The sequence below is a fragment of the Parasteatoda tepidariorum genome, chromosome 6, assembly GCF_043381705.1.
Source record: "Parasteatoda tepidariorum isolate YZ-2023 chromosome 6, CAS_Ptep_4.0, whole genome shotgun sequence".
NCBI classification, from domain to species: Eukaryota; Metazoa; Arthropoda; class Arachnida; order Araneae; family Theridiidae; genus Parasteatoda; species Parasteatoda tepidariorum.
In genome coordinates this window covers 38,610,537-38,634,783 of record NC_092209.1, presented here as the reverse complement: position 1 = coordinate 38,634,783, position 24,247 = coordinate 38,610,537, and the positions used below count along the sequence as shown (strand labels likewise).

Below are 24,247 nucleotides of genomic sequence, written 5' to 3'. Positions count from 1 at the left end.
TTTTAATTTATTAATATTTTATTCATTATTATTTTTATTCTTCCAAGAAACATCAAACATCAAAATTTTCGTCCACACTTGATCCTCATTGATGATTGGTTGAAAAACAGAATGAACTTCTGCTTTTAAAGATCATCTCTTTCAGAACTTCATTTTTTTGCAAGAGATAAAGCTACACATTTACTAGAATAAATCATTCTTTTGAAATGAAGCAGATTTTATATGGTTTCGGATGATATGTTATAGTGAGTTCTGAGTCGAAAGTTGGCTTTACTCCTTCTGGGAATTTAACCTGGAACTTCTGAAGTAGCGAAGCAAAGTATAAAAATACTTCCATATAAGCCATAGCTTCACCTGGGCATACTCTTCGACCTAAGGAAAAAGTTAAAGCAAGTTAATTGCATATAAATAAAATGCAAATTTTGCATTTTGCATATTAATATTATGCAAAATACAAAATTCGAACGAAATCAGTCGAATAGTTACTGAGATATCGGATTTTGAAAAGTCTTTATTTTAATTAAATTAACTTTGAAAAGTTGGTAAAGTTAGACGTAGTCAGCATGTATGAGATCAACCTCTTGAAACATTAAGATTGAGTCCTAGAATGTGAAGATCCGATCATTAGATAAAAAGTTATTAGGATGGTACGTTTATTTTCTTACGCACTGTATATTAGTGTTATTTCCATTTCTCCCAATGATGTTTCCTTATTCCGTTGATAGTTTCTGATGAACTAACTGACTAAACTAATCTAGACTTTCGAGAAACACCGATTTTATCATTAATAATTAGCATAACAAAATTTTTTAAATGCAGCGGAAAGTGCTTAAATAATGTAATTGCTGTTAGTTAAAATTTTACAAAATTTTAACTAGCTAAAAATTTTACAAAATTTTATTTAAAATTGCAGAAGCAATCGTGTTAAGCGGCATTTCAAAAAGGGCTGAAGAAAATTCAACTTTAAATTTCAATCTATCAAATTTTTTTTAAACATCATCAAAAAAATAAATAAATAAACGAATTGTTAGGATACTTTTTATCTTTAAAAGTGGTTTCGTATGATGGATTTCAAGACACGCCTTTTTATAAAGATTTTAAAATGATGTGCAAATTAACGTGCTTAACATTTATTGTTTTTTTTTTTCATTCTAAATACATTTCTCGCTATTTTGCATGAAACTATGTTCATGAACAAATATTTTCGCCTCTTAACGATTTTGTGTTGCAATAATATTCCCATCATATTTAATTTACTTTCACTTTATTCGATTTCTTTAAATAAGTTCTATTTTCATCTATCAATAACATTTCTGCATAATCAATTGTATAACTCTATTTAATTTTACTCCCCTCCTCTTTCTTTTTTTTTTTAAAAAAAAGATATTTATTTTCGATTTTCCTTTCCGCTTTAAAAATGTTTCTTTGTAATCCAAGTTTTTCATTTTGGTTGATATTTCAACTTCATTATACAAAGTATAATCCTTATCAACGTCAATTCGAGGAGGGATAAGCAAAAAATACTTTCATTTAAGTCGAATATGTGAAATATCGAACATGCAAAAGCATTTTTAAAAACTATTAGAAATAATTCAACTATCTCTGCTACTTTTAGATGCTAAATGGTTTGATTAGTGTTTTACAATGAAACGGAAATAGGAGTGGAGTTATTCTCCGATTTGCTATTTTCATATTGAGTAAAAATATTGTATTGTAAATAATTACGTATTATATTTAATCAACTAAACAGAAAATCCACTACTTCAATTTTACCCCTATTGTAATCCATTTTTTGTTTATACCTACCTATAGAGAAAGGCATGTAGTGTTGTGACTTAATTACAGATTTTTTGTCTGCAGACAGAAACCTCTCCGGTTGAAAACTGTCTGGATCCTTCCAGTTGTTTGGATCGTGGTGAACAGCCCAAAAATTCGTCATGACTGTTGTATTTTTAGGTATGTCATATCCTGCAACAGTTGTGTCTGCAGAAGTGCTAAAAGTTTAAAAACAACTGTGAATTAAAATTTTATATCTATATTTTTAGGTATATCATATCCTGCAACAGTTGCGTCTGCAGAAGTGCTAAAAGTTTAAAAACAAATTTGAATTAAAATTTTATGTCTGTATTTTTAGGTATATCATATCCTGCAACAGTTGTATCCGCAGTAATGCTAAAAGTTAAAAACAACTTTGAATTTAAAATTTTATATCAATATTTTTAGGTATGTCATATCCTGCAACAGTTATGTCTGCAGTAGTGCTAAAAGTTTAAGAGCAACTTTGAATTAAAATTTCATATCAATATTTTTAGGTATGTCATATCCTGCAACAGTTATGTCTGCAGTAGTGCTAAAAGTTTAAAAACAACTTTGAATTAAAATTTTATATCTATATTTACAATTTCTTTTTTTTCAATCGATGCTTATAATGCAGAACATGCTTATAAAATGGCCTTAACATTTTAAATCATTCGAGATTATATTTTTTAAAATAAGAATGGAGGGAAATGAGTTAATAAATGCTTTTATCGAGTATTCTATGAAATTCTTTTCTGATTTTTTGAATGGAAAAAATTATTAAAAACTACCGTAACATGTTTACTAAGTCACTTTTCTGACTAAATCATGGCATGTATAAATGTGTCACAAAATAAAAAAAACATGCATTCTATTAGATTTATAGATTTGAACAAAAGAATAAATGCAAGGAATAGCAATTCTCAACGTTTAAATAAGAGTTAGCATTATTATTCATTTTAGACTGTGATTTCTGAAAATAATAGAATGATAAAGCTTATTTCCACACATTTAAATACAATTAGCAAATACAAAATATTTTTTTAAATATTATTTTTGCTTATATAATTATTTTCTAATCCCCTACATATTGAAAAAAACTTCTCCATAAATCGATTGAGTAGTTTCGTATAAATACAACAACAAATTTGTTGATTTTACCATCAACTGAACTGGAAAATTTAGTTATGTTAAGTTGTCCTGATTTTTAGAGACAACCCAATCAAAGGTAAAATATTATTTATATGGTGAAAAAATGTCTGAATTACATATCATAAATGTTTTCTCTTACATCTATATAAGATATATATGTTTCGTACAATCTTTTTGCTGAAAAAAAATTATAGTACCCTAGGTATTTGCAAAGCTCTGTTTACAGCTAATTTTCATGTTCTTTCATAACTATTTAAATGACAGTTAAAATTGATTTGAAAAAGAAAAATATAGTATGTTTCTTTTAAATTTATATTTTTGTATATTTTCATTCAAGATGGCATATACATTGAATTTTTTTTTTGAAGAATCGCTGTTAATGAATATTATTAACATTTTTTACAATTATATAACTCTTATTAGTATAAATGGTGTTAAAATCTATTAATGTGCAGTAATAATTTTATTATTATAAAATTGGTATCTATCATAATAATAGTTATTTCATTTTCTTAAAGCTATTGTTTACAACAAAAATGGTAATAATACAGAATATTGTAAGTATATATAAACTGTCTATTAAAATAATTACTGAACTATTTTAAATGCTCCCGTTACAACAGCATTTATTATATCATTATATATTTTATCAATCGTAATAGCAGCTACAGTTTGCAATATTGAAATGTCAACTCCCTTATTGTAGAATTTTGAAGTCATTCACAGTAATTAAATAAAAACGTACTGTATCACAAATTTTTATTTTAAGCGTGGAAAAAAAGGAAGTTTTATTATAGAATTTAAAACCAATAACACGTGCTAAGGTGATGTCACATGAACTGATTAAGAAAGAGGACAAATATGTTGAAGGCAGGAGGGCAAATTGCGAAGGAATTAGTTGTGTTTCGACTTAAAAGTCGTGTCAAACCACTCGATGGGGCAGAAAAAGCTGCTGCGGTCTCTTAGTCAAAGTTATATATAAGTAGTCAAAGTTGGATAACAAAAACTCAGAAGAAGGCAAGCAATTTTCCCTCTTGGAACTATTTGAAGCAACAGTGCTCTTATCTCTAGACTTTATAGCCCACTAGTCAAGTTGTCACTATCCAAGTTCTTAAATGTTAATGAACTGTAAATGTTCTTAAATGTTCATTAAATGTCAATGTCCTGACTGGTAGGATGAAAAACTTGTGCATGAGCATTATGTACATTTAGGATTATAAACTCACACTTAGATGAAGGTAAAATTACAAAATAAAACTGAAGCATCTTCACAGATTAATTTAATTAGATAAAAATATATGAAAATGAACAACAAAACGAAATGATCATATGCCGCCGCAGCTAGAAAAACTTGGATGGAAAGTAGAGCATGCTCTACTACCATCTGAGGGGTTGGACCAAGAACTTGCATAATTATTTACACTATCTAAGCACCAAGCAAAATAAATTTCCATCAATTTAAATTAATCTCAGTCCAAGAACTTGGATCGTATAATCAGATCTTTTCTGGTAGGAGGCGGAGCGGATATCTCCTTATTCTATCTCTTCATTCCTATCTCATCGTGCAGCTTATTATTTTGGAGCAACGGACAGCTACATCCCCTAGCGGTAAAATCTGATTCTTTGGAATTAAATCTTTAGCTTTCCATACACTTCTTTGACGATGATACATGGCCCTTAACTTTCTTTTAATCCTACTAGAGATTTCTGAAAATTTGAAAAAGCATTCGAAGGTATCGAAAAATGCGTTCTTCGGTTGTTTAATGAAACTCTTTAACCTTTTCGCCATTCCAAAAGACAGCCAACTGGTGGTCAACAAAAAAGCGAGATTAATTTCGAAAGACGTTTGATTGCTAGAATAACTTAGAAATGGCGATTATTCGAAATATTTTCAAGATTAATCTGACAGTCAAATTGGCTTTAAATGTTTTTAGCCCCGATTCAATGTGATGATTTAATGTAATAGAATAATGATTTGTCAGATTTTTGACGGCGTTTTCGTTTTTTCTTCAAGCAAATATCAATTTTCAGTCCCTATACTTTACATACTATTTCTTACCTCATCAAATTCTGATCATATATGCAGCGTTAAATAATTAAACTATTAAACGGTTGTTTAATCTTTTAACCTAGGTAAATGATTTACGATTAGTCTAAATTATTCGTCCATTTTCAAGGACTGTTTATTTACTAGCATATGACGTACAAAAAATGGGAGGAAAATGGAAAGATTTACCAATTAAAAAAGCTTCTAGAGCATTCTTCATACGTTAATTATGCGTATCATACAGCGGTCATGCAGCACACATCTTAATGATAAACTTATTTTGTCCATAGGTTTAATAGCATATTTCTATCTTTGTCCTTCACAACGGCAGGAAAGTATTTCAATAGTATTGTTTGGCAATGAGCATAGACTTGCAAAGAGTAAAGTTTATGTAACCCTGAAACCAGCTTACCAAGGACAAAACTTATGTACTTAAGAGTGATGTATCTTTGCAGTGTTGTTGGCAGTGCAAGAACAAAACTTTGCAAAGAGTCAAGTTTATGTATCCTCAAAGCCAACTTCTGTAAAACAAAATTTATGTACCGAGCAGTGATGTTTCCTTTCAGCGTTGTTATCTATGGGAGAATATAAACTTGCAAGTTTATATATCCTCGAAACCAACTTCTGAAGAATACAACTTATGCACTCTCAAAGCCAACAACACTGAAGGAGTATATCGCATCCACTGTGACAGGGAGTGATTGAAATATGCTATTGGTCACTTGAGGGGTACAGGTTTATTATACGTATTTGATCTGGCTGACCAATGCTGCACGCATTGCATATTTGTAGCCTGTATGAGAAACTTTATGAAAATAAGTATCTTTCCATGTTTCGCCTGCCTTTGCATGTAACATACTTGTAAATAAACTGTCCTTCGTAAATGGATGGATTATTTAGACTATCCCTGCTTATTAAGAGCGATGTTAATGGAACACATTGTGTGTCACTTACTATCTCAAAAGGTTCAAAGGAACAGTTGTTTTCCATCTCAAGATTTCTAGAATAACAGAATGAGTAAACGGCATTTCTTTTAGATCCGCTATCTCAGGAAGTCTATCTGGTCCAAGAGTATCTAAAATTTCCTGTTCTACTCTTTTCTGCACATCCGGGTATGCCGCCATTATATACATGCACCACGTTAAGGTTGTTCTAATTGTTTCAGTTCCTGCACCGAATAGATCACCAACTGTTCCAACCAAAGTAGTGTCTGAAAATGAAAGTGATTATTTATTAGTACAATATACATGACTTCCTTATTCAGTTATTCTCATACATTTAATATAATTCTTGAAACTTAGAAGCATGGGATTTCATAAGGCAAAAAATGCTTCAAAACTTGTACTAAAGCAATTTCAGTGGAGGGGAAACATTCAGAGAATAAAGATAACATAATCTATAAATATTTATTTTCATCATTACAAATACAGAGGGAGTGTTGTACTTTGCATCGCAGGTATCTTAGACCATTGTATGTAACTATTTTCACCACAGGGAAGAGGCATTTCGTATTAAGTGTATGTATTTCATGCAAAAAACAGCTCGCACTATCTCATGTGTTGGCGACAATTTAGGTATTCTTTCAAAATTTTCGATATTCCCATTTGGCTTCCAATTTCTCTCGTATTTACATTTGGCCACACTTCGTCTCTTCATTTAAACATTTATTCCCCCTTTTAAGTTCGGCTTCCAAATCTGCTTGTATTATCATTTGGCGATATTTCCATCCTTCCTTTTCTACCCTAGTATTTGTAATACTACCCTTGTACTTGGAATAACTTTTGATCTAGTGATTGCCCCTTTACATAATAGATCTTAATGGTTTAAAAGAGTGGCCTCAAATATGCTAATTAATTAGTGTAGAGACGATAGTTTAATAAGTTACAAAATCAGAAATTGGCGCGATAAAATTCGGGCTGTTTAACCGTATTAGGTGAAAGCAGTTCATAAACTGTTTTTCTCACAGTTAACAGTTTGAATACCATCTTATTTATGGTAATTTGACTGCTTTGATTGAATATTGTAAAATAACAATGAAATAAATTGTTATTTAATCATTTTGCAGCGAGGCATTTCTTAGAAATTAGACGATGCATTCGTCAAGATAGTAAAACTAGAAATTTAAAAACGTATGGAAGAACTATAAATTTTTAAAAAAAGAATTATTAAAAAATTATATTTATTGTTTATTTTTTTAGTGTATTATTAGTTTTTATAGTAACTCACCGTGGCAAAATTTATTACATGCATTACTATAGTTAAACGTTGTTAAATTTTCTCTCTCCATTGTTTGCGTTCGAATTTTGAAATTATTAGCAAGGAATTAGGAGTTTTTGAACTCGACAATTATTGCAGAGCAAATAAAATATCCTCATGGTATAATTATTTCTGAAAAGAAATATCGTTAGTTTATATACATGCTTAATATTCGAAAATCGTGAAACTAATTCGAGGGAACAAAATATTTAATTCTCGTGAAATTCCAGAGTATTACATATCAAGTACTATTTTAATAATACTAAAAACAATAAAAATAGCACTGTGTAAAGTGTCTAAGAGAAACATTTATTTTTATGAATATTATAAAAGCATTTTCATAAAAAACATTATTTTAAATGGAATGCTTTAGATATGAAAATTGACGCAAAGATTGAACTACAAATAATGTACTGTAATATTTTTTTTTAAATTTTCAATAGTTATATTTGAAATTCCTACTTTTTAGTCTATTTATCAATACAAATATTACCATTTATGAATATTGGAAAAATAATAAAGTTATTTTTATTTTCTTGTTACATATGAGAAAATTAATGGAAAGTTAAGGAAAACATGTTTTTTTTATTTTTTTTTATTTCCAATGAGCTGCACAATCGGTCTTGCCGATAAGCAGACCTAGTGCGTGGTCCAAAGGTGGTATCCACTCTTTCAGGACCACCACAATGGGTGAGATACCATTGGTCATCATTAAGGAAAACATTAAACTAAACTGTTTGAAGAGCTGTTCGAAATAACTATTTGCATAAGACTATAACTGGAATTTCAATACCTTCATTTGAAAACACAAAGGAAATCATCTTTAGAATTACTGCAATTATAAGTAGTATTTTTTAAATGACTAGAGTGTGATTTACTTTAATAATAGTTTTTCAGACAGTTTCTTAGAGTTTTCGATTAAAAATTAATTTTTTCTATATACATCATTGTTAATTTACATTAAACAAGTAAGTCTTGTATTGCAAAAAGGAATGTTATTTACCAGAGAAAGTAGTGCCAGGCATTTTTTCTTTGCGAATTTCCATTTCGATCAAATAACTATCCACGAAATCTCTCACATTTTTGTTGTCAAGAGTATCTCTGTGCTCTTTAATTTTTTTCCTGTAATTCCAGAATACTATAATATCACTTTCTAAAAATTCAATAAATGCCGTGATAAAAATACCACTTATTTAGTAGTATCAATCAGCAAATAATTAAATTTTTACATATTACAATTTTAGTAAGAATTCCAGTACGATACAATATATTACATAAAATGTACATATAGTTCGCAAAATAAAAAACAGACCACCCTGAATAACTTTTGATCTAATGATCGGATCTTCACGTTCTACTACGTAAATTCTTCAATCCTAATGGTTCAAGAGGGTGACCTCAAATATGTTAATTAGTTAGTGTAGACGATATGATAAGTTACGAAATCAGGTATGAAAACGCACTTTCTCCAAATAAACATACCTTTTTTTCGACATATTCGGATTTCTGATTCCAAAAATATAGAGGATCACCGCAGTCTAGGAAATGTGGTAACCATGGTTTGGTCAGGAGAGCGTTCTAAAGTTAAGCTTGGGCCTCTTTATATAAATTTAATATAATTCCTTATTTATACTTCCGTGTAAAAATAACTTTCAGTAAGTTTTTTTTTTATTATAATTTTTTGCATGATGAAATACAGAATTTGAGCTAATTAAGTTGAATAGTTCCTGAGAAATTGAATTCCAAAAAAGTCAGTTTTTTAAAATTCGATTTCTCAAGAACTATTCGACCGATTTTGCTTCAATTTTGTATTTTGCTCTGTAAAATTATATTCTCGAAAATGACACAAGAATTTTTATACCTTACAATTCAACACTTTTCGACCATTATTAAATAAAATAATAAAAAATAATAAATATTTACTGAATGTAATGTTTTGCATGGAATTACATTTGGATAAACGATTTCTATAATTGTGCGCAAAAATGTTTTAATTCGTTTAAGAATTTCTCGAAATTTATCGAAATACGCAAAAAGTGAAATTAACATTAAGGGCTCCAAACTTTGAAGCACTCTCCTGATCAAACTTTTGGGACCATATCTCCTAGATTGCGGCTATCCCCTTTATTTTGGGGGGGTTAGAAATCTGAATTCGTTGAAAAAAAGGTAGATTTATTCAGAGAAAGTGCGTTTTTGTGGCTGATGTTTTCACTTGAAATATCGTCGGCTCGAATTAATTCGCACATATAAAGTCATTCTCTCGAGCCATTAAGATTGAGTCCCCGAACATGAAGATCGGAACATTAGACCAAAAGTTAATCAGGATGATCCGGGTTTTTTTTGGTTCATGCATATGTTTTGTTTGTGTACAATGTATGGATGCAAATATTTGTAACAATATGTTTAAGTAAGTACATAAAATTTATGTCTGTATACAGAGTTTGCATGTACCATGCATCTAAAATATAGATATTTACTTAGGTATTTATGAACATATGTACTTTCAATATTTGTATGTGAGTATATAGCTATAATATATGTACGCATATACTTACAATTTATGTAAGTAAATGCAATTTATCTATGCTCGTTATACGTGCTATATGTATATACATTTTATGCATATACATTGTAAGTACATACATATGTGCATTGTGTATATGTACATTATAAACAAACGTATCTAAGCATGTACACAAATAGCATGTGCATTCGTACTTGTATACCGTGGTAAATTGTAAGAGCATAATTACATACAACGTATTTATATACATACATACGTAGTATGCACTTATATACGTGTACGTTGTATGTACATACATACGTGTACGTTTTGTGCACGTATCTACGTGGATTGTATCTACGTAAGCTATTGTATTATGCGTGTACATAAATACATTGTATGTATTTAGAATAATTATGTATTCTAATAGTTTTCTAATAAAAATGTTTTTTTGCATGCGACTACCGAGCTTTCGAAAAACAGCCTTAAGGGAAACATTCATTGAACAAAACATTTGTAAAAATATTTGTTAAATACTAACAATTCAAAATTTACCCAAATTTTAGACTGTTTGAAATACTGAAATTTCATAATTTTAGAGAAGTTTTAAGATTTTAAAGAGGAGAATATATTTTAAGAATATAATTTTTTGTTAATTTTAATATGCAAAACTCAGTTTAGTGACATAAAACATGACATAGTGACATATAACATGACACAGTGACATATATGCGATTTTTCTCTAATTCATTTTGATTCGAATTTCATATTATGGGTAATAAAATAAGGAAGGCATTTTGATTTTTTTAATTTATTTTCTAAGTACAAATTTACCCATATAATAAATTGTCTAAAGTTTCAAAATTTGTTTTTTTTCCAGGCAGCAGAGAAATTTTCATTAATTTTATTTCTTCTAAAAGTGCTTTTTTAGAATTTAGTTTTGTTTAAATTACTTCTTTGGTGATCAAATATATCTTGTTAAGCTGAAAAAGACATTTACTATTTGCATTTATCCATATATAATTTAATTACACTCTATATATCTAATGATAAAACAAATATTTTCACTTGAAAGAAATAAAATAATGGGTTAAACATAAGATTTCATTCAATTTAAGAGAAATGTTTATTTGCTTGTAGTACGAAATAAAAGCACAGGTTACACGCAGAAAAATATTGAACCTAAGAAGTTACATCCTTCAAATGTACAATTTTAGCAACCCCCTTACACATTGCGATGATTAACTAGTTCCATTCAAACGTTCAACAGCATGTTTCGATGTTCATCTCAACAGCAGTGTACGTTCATGTTCTGTTCGCAGAAAAGGAACATAAGCTTTATCCTTTGCAAGTTATCATTGGGGTACATACATTTTATCTTTTGAAAGTTTATCAACCTAGTGTACAAAGAATAATTAAGAAGTTGTACAGCTTAAAAAAAAGGATAACTTTTAGCAATTTTGTTCTAATAGTTGTATCTTCACGTTTCAGAATTAATGGTACGAGGGGGTGACCTCAAATATGTTAATTAATAAGTGCAGACAATATTTTAAGTTACTGAATTGGACACAAAAATGTACTTTCTTTGAATAAATATGCCTTTTTTTGAGGGATTTGGATTCCTGATCTTCGAAATTCGGTGGTAGCCGCTATCTGGAAAATATGGTCCCAATAGTTTGGTTAGGAGGGCGGTCGAAGTCTGGATCTCTTAATGTTAATTTTACTTTCTTCTTATTTCGCTTATGTCGATAACTCTTTAGGCGAGTTGACAATTTTTTGCACAAAATTTTAATATTTGTTTATTCAAAGATAATTCTGTGTAAAAATACTTTTTAGTAAATATTTATTAGTTAATTATTATTATTTTATTTAAAATTATTATTATTTTATTATTATTAAGAATTATTATTTTATTGAACAACATTAGAAGGAAATTTGAATTGGTAGGTAAGCTAAATCGAGCGAATAGTTCCTGAAAAATCAAATTTTAAATATACTACTTTTTTGAAAATTCGATTTCTCAGGAACTATTCGACCGATTTCACTCAAATTTTGTAGTTGGCCATGTAAAATGACATTCTTTAAATTTATGTAAAAGTAAAAAATTGTATACCTTGCAATTCAAAAATTTTCAACAATTATTTAAAGTAATAATAAATATTTACAAAAATTTATTTTTTTGCCAATATTTTTTTCATCGAATATTATAATTATAATTGTGATAAAAGTTTTTAAAATCGCTTTAAAAGTCCTTGAGATATGGCGAAACTCACCAAAAGATAAAATTAACATTAACTTTGGATTGCTCTCCTGACCAAACTATTGGGAACATACTTTCCAAATTGTGGCTGTCCCCTATATTTTGAGGGTCAGAAATCTGAAGTCGTCGATGAAAGGTATTAAAAAAAAGTACGTTTTTGCTTCTGATTTCGGAACTACAAATATCCACTTCATTAACTAATTAGCATATTTGAGGTCACCCTATCAAACCATTAATACTGAATATGCGAAAATCTGATCATTAGATAAAAAGTTATTCAAGGTGCTTCGTTTATTTTTTGCGTATTATACATCACTCCACTTGTGATGAATATTTATAGAAATATTCTATAGAACTTAAGAATGAACTGAACTACCATTAAAATGTGAGCCGCATTAAGTCATTGAGCATTTATTGTATTAAAATGTGAGCCGCATATAGGTTAAGTCATTGAATATTTATGGTATGTACGAGTAGCTTGATGAGTCTATGTATTTTAAATATATGACTCGTTTTTGTGCGTCTCACACTTAAAAATAAACAGTATTTTGAAACTGGATGAATTATTTAGTCTAACCCAGCACTATATTTCATTCATACTTTTTTTCGTTAGAATCTTAATGACCATTGGAATTCTAAATTTAATATCGAATTTTGAAGTATCAATGCAATAAAATTGTTACCTAATTAATGCATCGTTGTTTATGCTGGCTTTCATCCCTTCTTTCAAATTCAAGAATTCCAGAACAAAAGGTATTTTTAAGAAATATCGAACCCATGGGAAAAAAATATGAGCTGCTGTTTGAGCTATAACTTTAGCTGTTTCTTCTAGATTCTTATCCAGTTGCTTCCTCTCTGGATCTGTGTAATCATACCTCTTTCCAAATGCCAAAGCACAAATGTTGTTGGAAACACTTGGAGTTAGTGGTTCAAGAAGGTTCATGGGTTTGCCACCATAACGTTTCAAAGTTTTCATAAACTGGACTATTTCATCCTATATAAGTGAATAATACAATTCAATAAATGAAAATAAATATTTTCCAGCAATTACGAGATGAGCCCTTGAGTGATCTAAAAACGAACCCATTGAGAGTTCATCTCGTGCTTGCAAGACAGTATCAAATGAAACAGTAAATATCAAAGATACAATAAATAATTAAATAGGAAGAAAATAATAAATTGATTAATAAAAGAAAGTGATAGAGATTCAATTTTATGCAGATGGTACTTATATTTTAATATATTGGTATCAAAAACTATCATTGGAATTAAAATAATATCAATATTATAGGGCAGCAAATATCAGTTACAGAATAAACTTTTAATTGAATTGATCAGATTTAAGTTTCAGTGAGCTGTATTTTTAAAACTTTAGGTTCGTTACCATCTAAATGTTTTGTTACATCGAATTTATGAGTGTAGGTTATTTTATAGAGTGAAGAAAATTTTAAAATAATTTTGTAAACTCGTACTTAAAACCTGAGTATGCATAAAATAGCTTTCTTAAAGAAAATAAGTTTGAAGCAGATTTAGATCAGATTAAAAAATAAAGCAGAAGCAGATTTAGATCACTGGGTACCAGCTTGTCTGGGAAGTAATGGCTTTAAGGGGAGTAATGGTTCTGAAGTAATAGCTCCACAATCATCATAAATTAGGCTCCGTAACATGTTGTTGCGGAAATACTTTACTCTAGAAATTTGTTTTAAAAAATGATTTAAAAAAGTGTTTTTTTTTACCGGTTTTTATTTGAATATGTCATAGTTCCTTCAATTTTAATATATTTACTTGAAATTTCATGGAACTATGTAACTGATACTTCCTTTAGAGCTTCTTCGTAAAAAATGACTTTTTGATTGTAAAAACACAGTCTGAAATAATGAAACACATTGTATGTATTCATCATTGTTCTTATGAAATGTTGTATGCTAAGTTTTAGACGATTTTTTCTTCAACATTGTTTAATTTTTGAAAACATTGCAAGCACATTTTTTGATAACATTGTTTAATTTTTGAAAAAATATGACACATTAAGCTGGAATTTTGGCCTTTCTACTTCAGCAGATAGATTTGGAAGCACATAGAATGGAGATTGAATCATCATGTTTGTAATTTTAATTTGTTACAAGTTTTGCATTATCAAAATTTGTATTAATTTAAATTTAGTTAGAGAATGGTACAATAGTAAATGTATATATGTTTATTGGTCATGTGATTCTAAAATTTTCTAAGGAGCACTTTTACCAAAACCTTTTCAAAGGAAAAATTGGACTTTGAAAAGTTGTGTACTAGTATGAATCCATTTTAACAAAAAAGATATTGAGAATAATCTAAGTTAGTTTTGCTTCGTACTTTCACATATGGACAAATATATGTGAATGTTTCTTTCCGATATACCATTCTCTATTTAACAATATGATAAAATACCACTGATAGGAACATGATTTTTTCATCAAAAATCGGCAGAGAATTGATAAAAAGAAGAAAAAAAACCAAAAATTAATTAAGTTTTAGTAGTTGGAGATTTTATATTATTATCAATTAATAGTTTAACTATTATAAATGAATTTAAACAATAATTCGTCAGAGGATTGATAAAATCAATAAAGGGGATAAATTATTCAACAAAATAATATTAAATCCATTTAAATAATTATTCGTCAGAGGATTGATAAAATCAATTTAAATTATCCGTCAAAGTAATGTTAAAATCCGTTTAAATAATTATCCGTCGGAGGATTAATAAAATCGATTGAAATTATCCGTCAAATAAATTTTAAAATCCTTTTAAATAATTATCTGTCAGAGGATTGATAAAATCAATTTACATTATCCGTTAAAAGAATATTAAAATCCTTTTAAATAATTATCCGTGAGAAGATTGATAAAATCAATTTGAATTATCCGTCAAAATAATGTTAAAATCGGTTTAAGTTATTATCCATCAGACGATTGATAAAAGCAATTCAAATTATCAGTCAAAGGAATGAAAAATTCGTTTAAACTATTATTCGTAGAGGATTGATAAAATCAATATACGTAATCCGTCAAAAAAATATTATAATCCGTTTGAATAATTATCCATCAGAGGAATGATAAAAGTAATTTAAATTATCCGTCAAAGAAATGTTTGACATTTAAATTATTATACGTTAGAGGATTGATAAAAGTAATTCAAATTATCCGTCAAAAGAATATTAAAATCCGTTTAAATAATTATCCGTCATAGGATTGATTAAATCCATTTATATTATCTGTCAACGTAATGTTAAAATCGGTTTTAATTATTATCCGTCAGAGGATTGATAAAAGCAATTCAAATTGTCCGTCAGAGTAATGTTAAAATCCGTTTAAATTATTATCCGTTAGAGGATTGATAAAAGCAGTTCAAATTATCCGTCAAAAGAATATTAAAATCTGTTTGAATCTGTTTATCCGTCAGATGATTAATAATATCAATTCAGTCTCCGTGATTGGAGATTTTTGCTTATTATCCGTCATAAGATTAATAGATTGTAAATCAGTTGTCTGGTGGATTGGCTAAATTTTCTAATCACTGAGGCTTGACTGATTTACGCTTTATCAATTCTCTGACGAATAGTAAATTTAAAGTCGCCGATCACAAAGGCTTGATTGATTTAGGTTATATAAATCGCTGACGGATTGATAAAATTTCGGAAGATGTTTTGTTAATCCTCTAATCCATAATAAGTTGATATTTCCCAACATAGAGGATTTCCGGTTAATCGATCAAGTCTTTGTAATCGGAAATTTTAAATTCTTTTAATTTGTAATACAATTTTTTTTGAACTAATAAACTCAAATACATTTAAAGAGCATAAAAATAAGTCATCATAGATCATCGTTAAAATAATGAAAATAATACTTTCATTTACTAGTAAAATGTGTGTATAGTTGACGTATAAATGCAGTTGACGTATGTATGCAGTTGACTTATGTATGTAGTTGCATGTATAGTAGAAATTAAAAAGAAAAAAAGTGGCTAGTTCAGTTTCAGCCAAATTATAGCTCAGTCATAGCACTTTAACAGCTAAAGTCGTCATGGATACTGCCGTTGTTATATGTGACTTAGAAGAGGATGGATACACTTTTAACACTAACAAGCGAGTTTTAAAACAAACAAAAAATTTGAAAAGTGCGATTTTCAGTACACATTTTAAACATCATATAGTATTGTAATTTTTACAGATATGTGAAAACTATACGAAATTGATGTATGTTTAATTAAAAATAATTTTTTACTGAATTAACAGAATGGAACGAGAATTATAGAGTCTTTCCTGTTACAACCAGAATAAATTTGTAACATCAATGACAAAAAATACAAGAAGATGTGTAAATAGAGAAAAAATATAGTATATAGGTATTGAGAAGGAACATAGGACTATCTATAAATAGTATTTCCTTACAAATCTTACTGATATTAAGAAGCACAGAATTATATTTATATAACTAAATTAAACAAAAAATCTTTATACTTGTATATGTTGCTCAATTTTTGATTTTCCTAACCCCAAGTCTTTCATTGTTGATACAACAAATCTTCTCTGTTCTTGCCAGACATTAAGATTATGGGCGAAGAATGGACCTATGAATTATCTAACATTAATAAATATAATGAAAAAATATTATCGAATTTTTTCTCAGAAAAGTAAAAACTTCACCAAAAAGTAATATATTGAGAATAATAAAAATGTTGTGATTATTATCACCAAGGATAAGATTGGGGTTCGATTCCCAATAATGGCATCATGCCCACTCAGCTTCAGATCGACGTCCAGCTTCAGCAACAAGCGTAATTACCAATCGGATGGATATTTTATCGATTTATTTTCTTATTTTTAATTGAATTTATGAATTCTTTTCAATCGCTTGGCTATTTGTTTTATTTTTATTCCATAAAATAGAAGGATATCTTTTTTTAAACAATGTTTAATGCTTATGAAGGCGAAATACTTACATTTGTTTCCTATTTTATGTATGATATAATGTATATTTTTGTGTTTGACATGTATCATTAAGAAATATAAGAATAAGTATGACTGAGAGCTATTTCCTATCGTTACTACATTAATTGTTTTTGATAAATTATGCAATTCAAATTCTTTATATTTAAAGTTTAATTTATAATGAAAAAACACAAAAAAAAAAAGGTAAGAAACAGTATATTAAATTGTGATACGGAAACCTAAATAGTAGAGTTTCAGCAATTCAAATGCTCAGTATGGAGAAACCCTTTCCTTATCATTTGATCAATTTATACTGTTTTCTTATAATAAAATCATTTAATTATATCGTTTACCTCTCTTATTTTTAATTGAATTTAGAAATTATTTTTAATCGCTTGGTTATTTGTTCTATTTTTATTCCATAAAACAGTAGGATACCTTTCTTTAAACAATGTGAAGCGTTAATGAGATCAAAGTACATTCATTTTTCTTCCTATTTCATAGATAATGTAATACATATATTTTTGTGCTTGGTATGCGTCATTAAGCAATATATGAAAAAGTACTGATGAGCGCTATATTTCTTATCTTAGCTACATAAACGCGTTTCGGTAAATTATCAATATAGATTTTTCTTTTCTCTATTTATAGTGGAATTTATCATAAAGCAGAATTAAATAAAATAGAAAGAAGCAACTGTAAAATAAATTGATACATAGAACCCAAAGTAGTATAATTTTAACTCTTCTAATGCACAAAATGGACTAAATGTTTCTTTTTAGTTTTGCTAATGGATTCTGTTGCATATTAGTGAAAAAAATTATTTCACTATGTGCGTATATACTGCTACAGTGCTAACGTATTATTGTTCATAAGCGTTATTCCTTCACAGTATAATCATTTAAACAAAATTTCTTCATAAAATACATTTTCAAAAAATTTGGATGAATTACTCTACAATGAGTGTAACAGATTGAGATTGATTATTTTTAATCAGAATGTATAAAAAGTTTTAATAAATGAACAATTAATGCAAAAATAAAAAATAGTCAGTACTTCCGGCAGCTTTTTCAAACACAGTAAATGATCCAGATGGTGGCCTGCCAAGAAATTCAGACTTCGAAAATGCTTCTCTAATCGAAGAAGTTCCATTCAAAACTATTACATCTTGTGAACCTAATCGTAGACTAAAATAGAAAAATGAATAAGCATAAAGCATTTATTACAATAATAACACTAATGTTAGCCGAACTAGTTAATTGATGCAACTAGTTAATCATTTCAAAATGAAGGACATGCTTTACCTCCAAGAACACAAAGTTTTTTTAGAAATTGCTATCATTGACATACAGGGTGTTCTGTAATTACCACCCTTTCTGTAATTACCACCCATTTCTTCCCAATTTTGATTTTTAGTACACAATTTATTTCCTTTTATTTCAAATACTTTTGATTTCAAATTCTTTATTCTTTTACATCTTTCAAAAGCGTATAAAGAAAATAAACAATCGGTTTCACAAAATAAACAATCGGCTTATTTGACATAATGAGTGAAAAAGGTAATTAATAAAGCACGTGAAATAAAGTTTGTTTTTTTATCAAATAGAGTCACAAACTAGCAATTATCTTTCATTTAGTTTTTACAAATTCACTGTTTAATTTATATAAAAGGCTAATACTAAACCAATGAGAAAAATTCCTTTCTCGAACGTCTTTCGGGAATAATTCTTCGGATTAGGGGTTAAAATTGTTGATTGGGGCCACTATCCCAATTTCAAGACAATAGTACAATTCATAGGATTTTCAGACGATAGTACAAATGATTATAGAGTTTTGTAAAAATACAAATGCACAAAAACCCCTATTCTTTTTGCTATTGTAGACGTAATTGGGGGTTGAGTACCCAGTTTACTCCCTGATTGCTTTGCAGTAAATGTTGTTCCTTGGCATAAAACAATTTTTTCTACGAAACTGAGAAATCATTCACTTAAATGTACTAAAAAGAATTTTGTTTGCATGCGCTTGCGCCCCACTTCCTACGTTCAGACATTTCATGCATGATTCCATAATCTATTAACAAAGATAAATAGTTTTACTTAGCAATATTTTTTAAAAAAAATAATGTTTAAAAGTAAAGTTATGTTGTTGTAATGCTAATTTAGTGAGTTCACAGCCGTAAATTAAAATTTTCACTTATCAAACTGGATGATATATTAAAAACAATTTTTGCATGCATCACTTAGTGCAGGGATGGTGAACCTTTATGCACCAACGTACCATTTTTTTCTAAAAAATTGTTTAATGAGGTCATAAACGTGCCGTCAAATAATTTTGACTTCGTAATTATTGGTAAAATAATAATACTGAATACTATCAACTCAAAACTCTTCATTTACTATGGGAAAAAAAAAAAAACATTTTGCAATGTCTCAGTTTTACGCGTAATTCAACCTTAAGTAACATCAGTGTGACTTCTGTTGTTGCAGATTCGATGACAAATAACTTATATTAGGTTGTAAGATGCTAGTTTAAGCAGGACTGTTAATTTTTTTTTTGCTAGTTATTTATTGTTAGCTTGTTTTTATGGTAATTAATAGTTTTTTTGGCATTAATTGCTAATTTTTTGTTAATAATTGTTTATTTTTTTGTTTGTTTGTTTTTGTGAATTTTAATTTAATTGTTAATATGCCTTATAGTGAACTTTGCGATCGGTAGCGTGCCCAAAATATTGTGTAGCGTGCCATAAATGGCACGTGTGCCATTGGTTCGCCGTCCCTGACTTAGTGCATGAAGATGATCGTGACGTCACTCTTTAACGATAATTTATAATAACATAATGTAATTTGCACCAAATATTAATAATTTTTTCACGGTCAATAAGTTTAGACAGTCGTGGTGACTCAGGGGGTAGAGCATTTGCCTGCCAATGAGGTGAACCGGGTTCGAATCCAAGCGATGGCTGGTCGATACGAATCTGCTCCGGCTTGCACAGACCACAATGCTGACGTGAAATACCCTCAGTGGTAGACGGATCATGGGTTAGAGTCCCTTCGCCGTCAGGCTAACCATGGGAGATTATCGTGGTCTTCCTCAACATATAACGCAAAGGCGAGTTAGTTCCATCAAAAAGTCCACCACGAAGACAAATTTCTGTTAATACTTGATCCTTGTCTTCTGGATTGGGTTCAAATTACAGGGTTACGTAGCTGAGCATTAGTAGTCGTAAACCGGAAAATTGGGTCGGCTGTTCAACGACGGTAGTAAAATATAAAATTATAAAATACTTGATCCAGAAATTCCCTCGTCCTCTAGGTAGGGTTCAAAATTAAAAGTCTACGGATTTGAATATTAGTAGTCGTAAACCGAAAATTGGGTCGTCTGCTCAAGCACGGTTATAAAATAAAATAAGTTTAGACACCGATTCAAGTAAGTTTATCATAAAATGTAATTAATCATAAATATAGCTGAATTCGCTATAACGTAGCTTAAAAGTTATATCTCGGAATAACGTTGGAATAAAGAAATAACTCTTTTAGTTTTAAACTCTTAATTTAGAAAACAATCAAAATAGAAAACGAACTGATAGCAGAGTAGAATGAGTAAAATATTACCTTTAAATTAGGAATGCAAAATTTTTTTAATCGAAAAACAATAGTTTTATGATTTTTTTAGTTTTATGCGAATGACAACCAAAACAGATGGAAATTAATGTGTTTAAAGAAGCATGTAAGTTTCCGGCCAATAAAAATGCACTTACAATAACGGAAAAATGTGTTATACCATTATGTTATATATTATATAGAGATAAGTGTACGTTAAACATGTAATGAAAAATTCGTATTTCTAGCACATGTTTGTAGTTTATGCGCATGTTATTTTAATTATTCTTCCAACTATATGCTAAAAATATATTTATCTTATTATTTACTTATTACGTGTGTTCTCATATTATATGTGTTTACTTATTATATGTGTTTACTTATTATATGTGTTTACTTATTATATGTGTTTTTCTTATTATTTACTTATTATACTTATTATGAGATTAAACAAGCATGTGAGTTTCCGGCTAATAAAAATGCACTTACAATAATGGAAAAATGTGTTATACCAGTATGTTACATGTTATATAAAGATAAGTATACATTAGACATATAATGAAAAATTCGTATTTCTGGCACATGTTTGTAATTTATACGCATGTTGTATTAATATTTTAATTATTCTTCAAACTCTAAGCTAAAAATATATAAAACTAAAAAAATATTTTTCTTATTATTTACTTATTATATGTGTTTCGCTTATTATATGTGTTCACTTATTATGCGTGTTTACTTATTATATGTGTTTTTCTTATTATTTACTTATTATACTTATAATGTGATTAAACAAGCATGGGAGTTTCCGGCTAATAAAAATTCACTTACAATACTGGAAAAATGTGTTATACCATTATGTTATATGTTATGTAAAGATAAGTATACATTAGACTTATAATGAAAAATTCGTATTTCTAGCACATGTTTGTAATTTATACACATGTTATTTTAATAATTTAATTATTCTTCTAACTATAAGCTAAAAATATATAAAGCTGAGAAAATGTTTTCCTTACTATTTACTTATTATGAAATAACAAATCTAAATACTTCTCCATATTTCTTGCTAAGCTCAACAAATTGCAGATGCACATAAAATATTTTAATTATTCTTCAAACTATAAGCTAAAAATATATAAAGCTAAAAAAATATTTTCTCTATTATTTACTTATTATAATTGTTACTCTTATTATATGTATTTACTTATTATACTTATTATGTATTTAAACAAGCATGTGAGTTTCCGGCTAATAAAAATGCACTTACAATAATGGAAAAATGAGTTATACCATTATGTTATATGGTACATACAGATAAGTATACATTAGACATAATGTAAAAAATTCGTATTTCTAGCGCATGTTTGTAATTTATACACATGTTATTTCAATATTTTAATTATTCTTCAAACTATAAGCTGAAAATAAATAAAGCTAAAAAAATATTTTTATTATTATTTACTTATTATATGTGTTTCTTTTATTATATGTATTTACTTATTATACTTATTATGTATTTAAACAAGCATGTGAGTTTCCGACCAATATAAATGCACTTTAATGGAAAAATGTGTTACACCATTGTGTTATATGTTATATAGAGATAAGTATACATTAGACTTATAATGAAAAATTCGTATTTCTAGCACATGCTTGTAATTTATACATATGTTATTTTAATATTTTAATCATTCTTCAAACTATAAGCTGAAAATATATAAAGCTAAAAAAATATTTTCCTTATTATTTACTTATTATAAAATAACAAATCTAAATACTTCTCCATATTTCTTGCTATGCTCAACAAATTGTAGATGCACATTTCATATATTTTAATTATTCTTCAAACTATAAGCTAAAAATATATAAAGCTAAAAAAATATTTTTCTTATTATTTATTTATTATATGTATTTACTTATTATACTTATTATGTATTTAAGCAAGCATGTGAGTTTCCGACTAATAAAAATGCACTTACAATAATGGAAAAATGTGTTATACCATTATGTATACGTTATATAGAGATAAGTATACATTAGGCATAAAATGAAAAATTCGTATTTTTAGCACATGTTTGTAATTTATACGCATGTTATTTTAATATTTTAATTTTTCTTCAAACTATAAGCTAAAAATATATAAAGCTAAAAAAATATTTTTCTTATTATTTACTTATTATAAAATAACAAACCTAAATACTTCTCCATATTTCTTGCTAAGCTCAACAAATTGTAGATGCACATCACTTCGTAAGTAAGGTACATAGCCTACAAGTGGTAGACCGGTTGGGCCAGGTGGATAATTTTTCTTTTTATTGTATATAACACTTCTTATTACGTACGCAATGATAGCAACAACTATCGCCAGTAACACCTCAAATCTAATATTCAGTAGATTTTCAAGCATTTTAACTAAGCAAATAAGCTAAATAGAAATAAAATTATTAATGTTTTTAAATGATAGGTTTAAATATTAGAGAGATTTAATCCAACCGATCAGAATAAACTGAAATACACAATAAACTAAACAGTAGTAAAAATAAAAAAAGATGTCGTAAAAAGTAATTTCAGTGTGAAATAAGTAATCTTATCTATTATCAGCATCAAAAAAATGTTCTTTGTTTCGAAAATAAAGGCTTGAAAGATATAAAAGAGTTGAAATATCCTGATATTAAATTGCTAAATAAGCATAAATCTTTTTTTTTTGTTGGTAAAAGTCCACTGAAAGAAAGTTATAGATTTTTGTATAAGTACACTTAAAAAAAAAAAAAACTGATTTTATAAATCAACATAAATAGTTTGTTTTATTTTTTAAAGAGTTGTGTTAATGTTTAATATAATAAATTTTTTACTCAAAGCCTTGAAAAGTCAAGCGGATAAGATAAGGAAATTCTTATCAATTCAGCTAATAATAAAAAAGATATGGTATCTACTCAATGTTTTGAGTTATTAGATTCTCTAAATTTAAGAAATCAAAAAATATGATAGAAATACATCGGGATAAATGTTTTAAAAGTTTTAAAAATTAATTTTCAGAAAATAAGAAATAAATTTTTAAAGTTGCATTTTTAGTATATGATTCGAAAGGGAGTGATTCTCCCAAGACAAAAGAAAATCTAAGTTAAATTATCACAATTAATAAGAAAAAGAAAGTGTTTCCAGTAAAAGTCATCGTTTATCCCCAATAGTGATAATCATAATATTAACACTGAGAAGAAAAAAAGTATGGCCAGTATTAGTAAAATATGATAAAATTAACCGTGTTTTTGACCCAGTAATGGGAAAACTAAAAAACTAGTTAATTTTTATCAAGGATAAATTTGACAATAAAATATGGTTAGATATGATATGACCATACTTTATATTGCCATATTTTATATAACCATATGGTATATAGCACAAATTTGGTAATTTCCTCATGATACTTTAGGGCAGGGCACAAAAATCACTTATTCGGTAAAATTTACATTTCGGTTTTATATTTTGCACTAAATATGTGCCAATAAGAGCTATAATTTTGAAAAACAGAGCTTCCTGTAAATCGTCAACATGTGAAAGATAAAATTACCAAATGAATAGTTTAAATACCGTCAGCTTTGGTTATATTACCAAAGTTAACTTTTAATTTCTTTTTTTGAATTTCTTTTTTTTTACCATAGATGTCAT

General features: G+C 28.1%; 1 protein-coding gene across 1 annotated transcript; it reads right to left on the bottom strand.

Annotated features, from left to right (window-relative positions):
• LOC107449022 (cytochrome P450 2U1-like) lies at positions 1-23,368 on the bottom strand. Its single transcript, XM_016064421.4, has 8 exons — positions 22,774-23,368; positions 18,039-18,169; positions 16,512-16,621; positions 12,699-13,009; positions 8,256-8,374; positions 5,951-6,206; positions 1,807-1,994; positions 1-372 (listed from the first exon to the last, which is right to left on the bottom strand). The coding sequence occupies exons 1-8, from the start codon at positions 22,986-22,988 to the stop codon at positions 194-196; spliced, it is 1,509 nt and encodes a 502-aa protein (XP_015919907.1). The 5' UTR covers positions 22,989-23,368; the 3' UTR covers positions 1-193.
• Between the last annotated feature and the right edge of the window lie 879 nt (positions 23,369-24,247).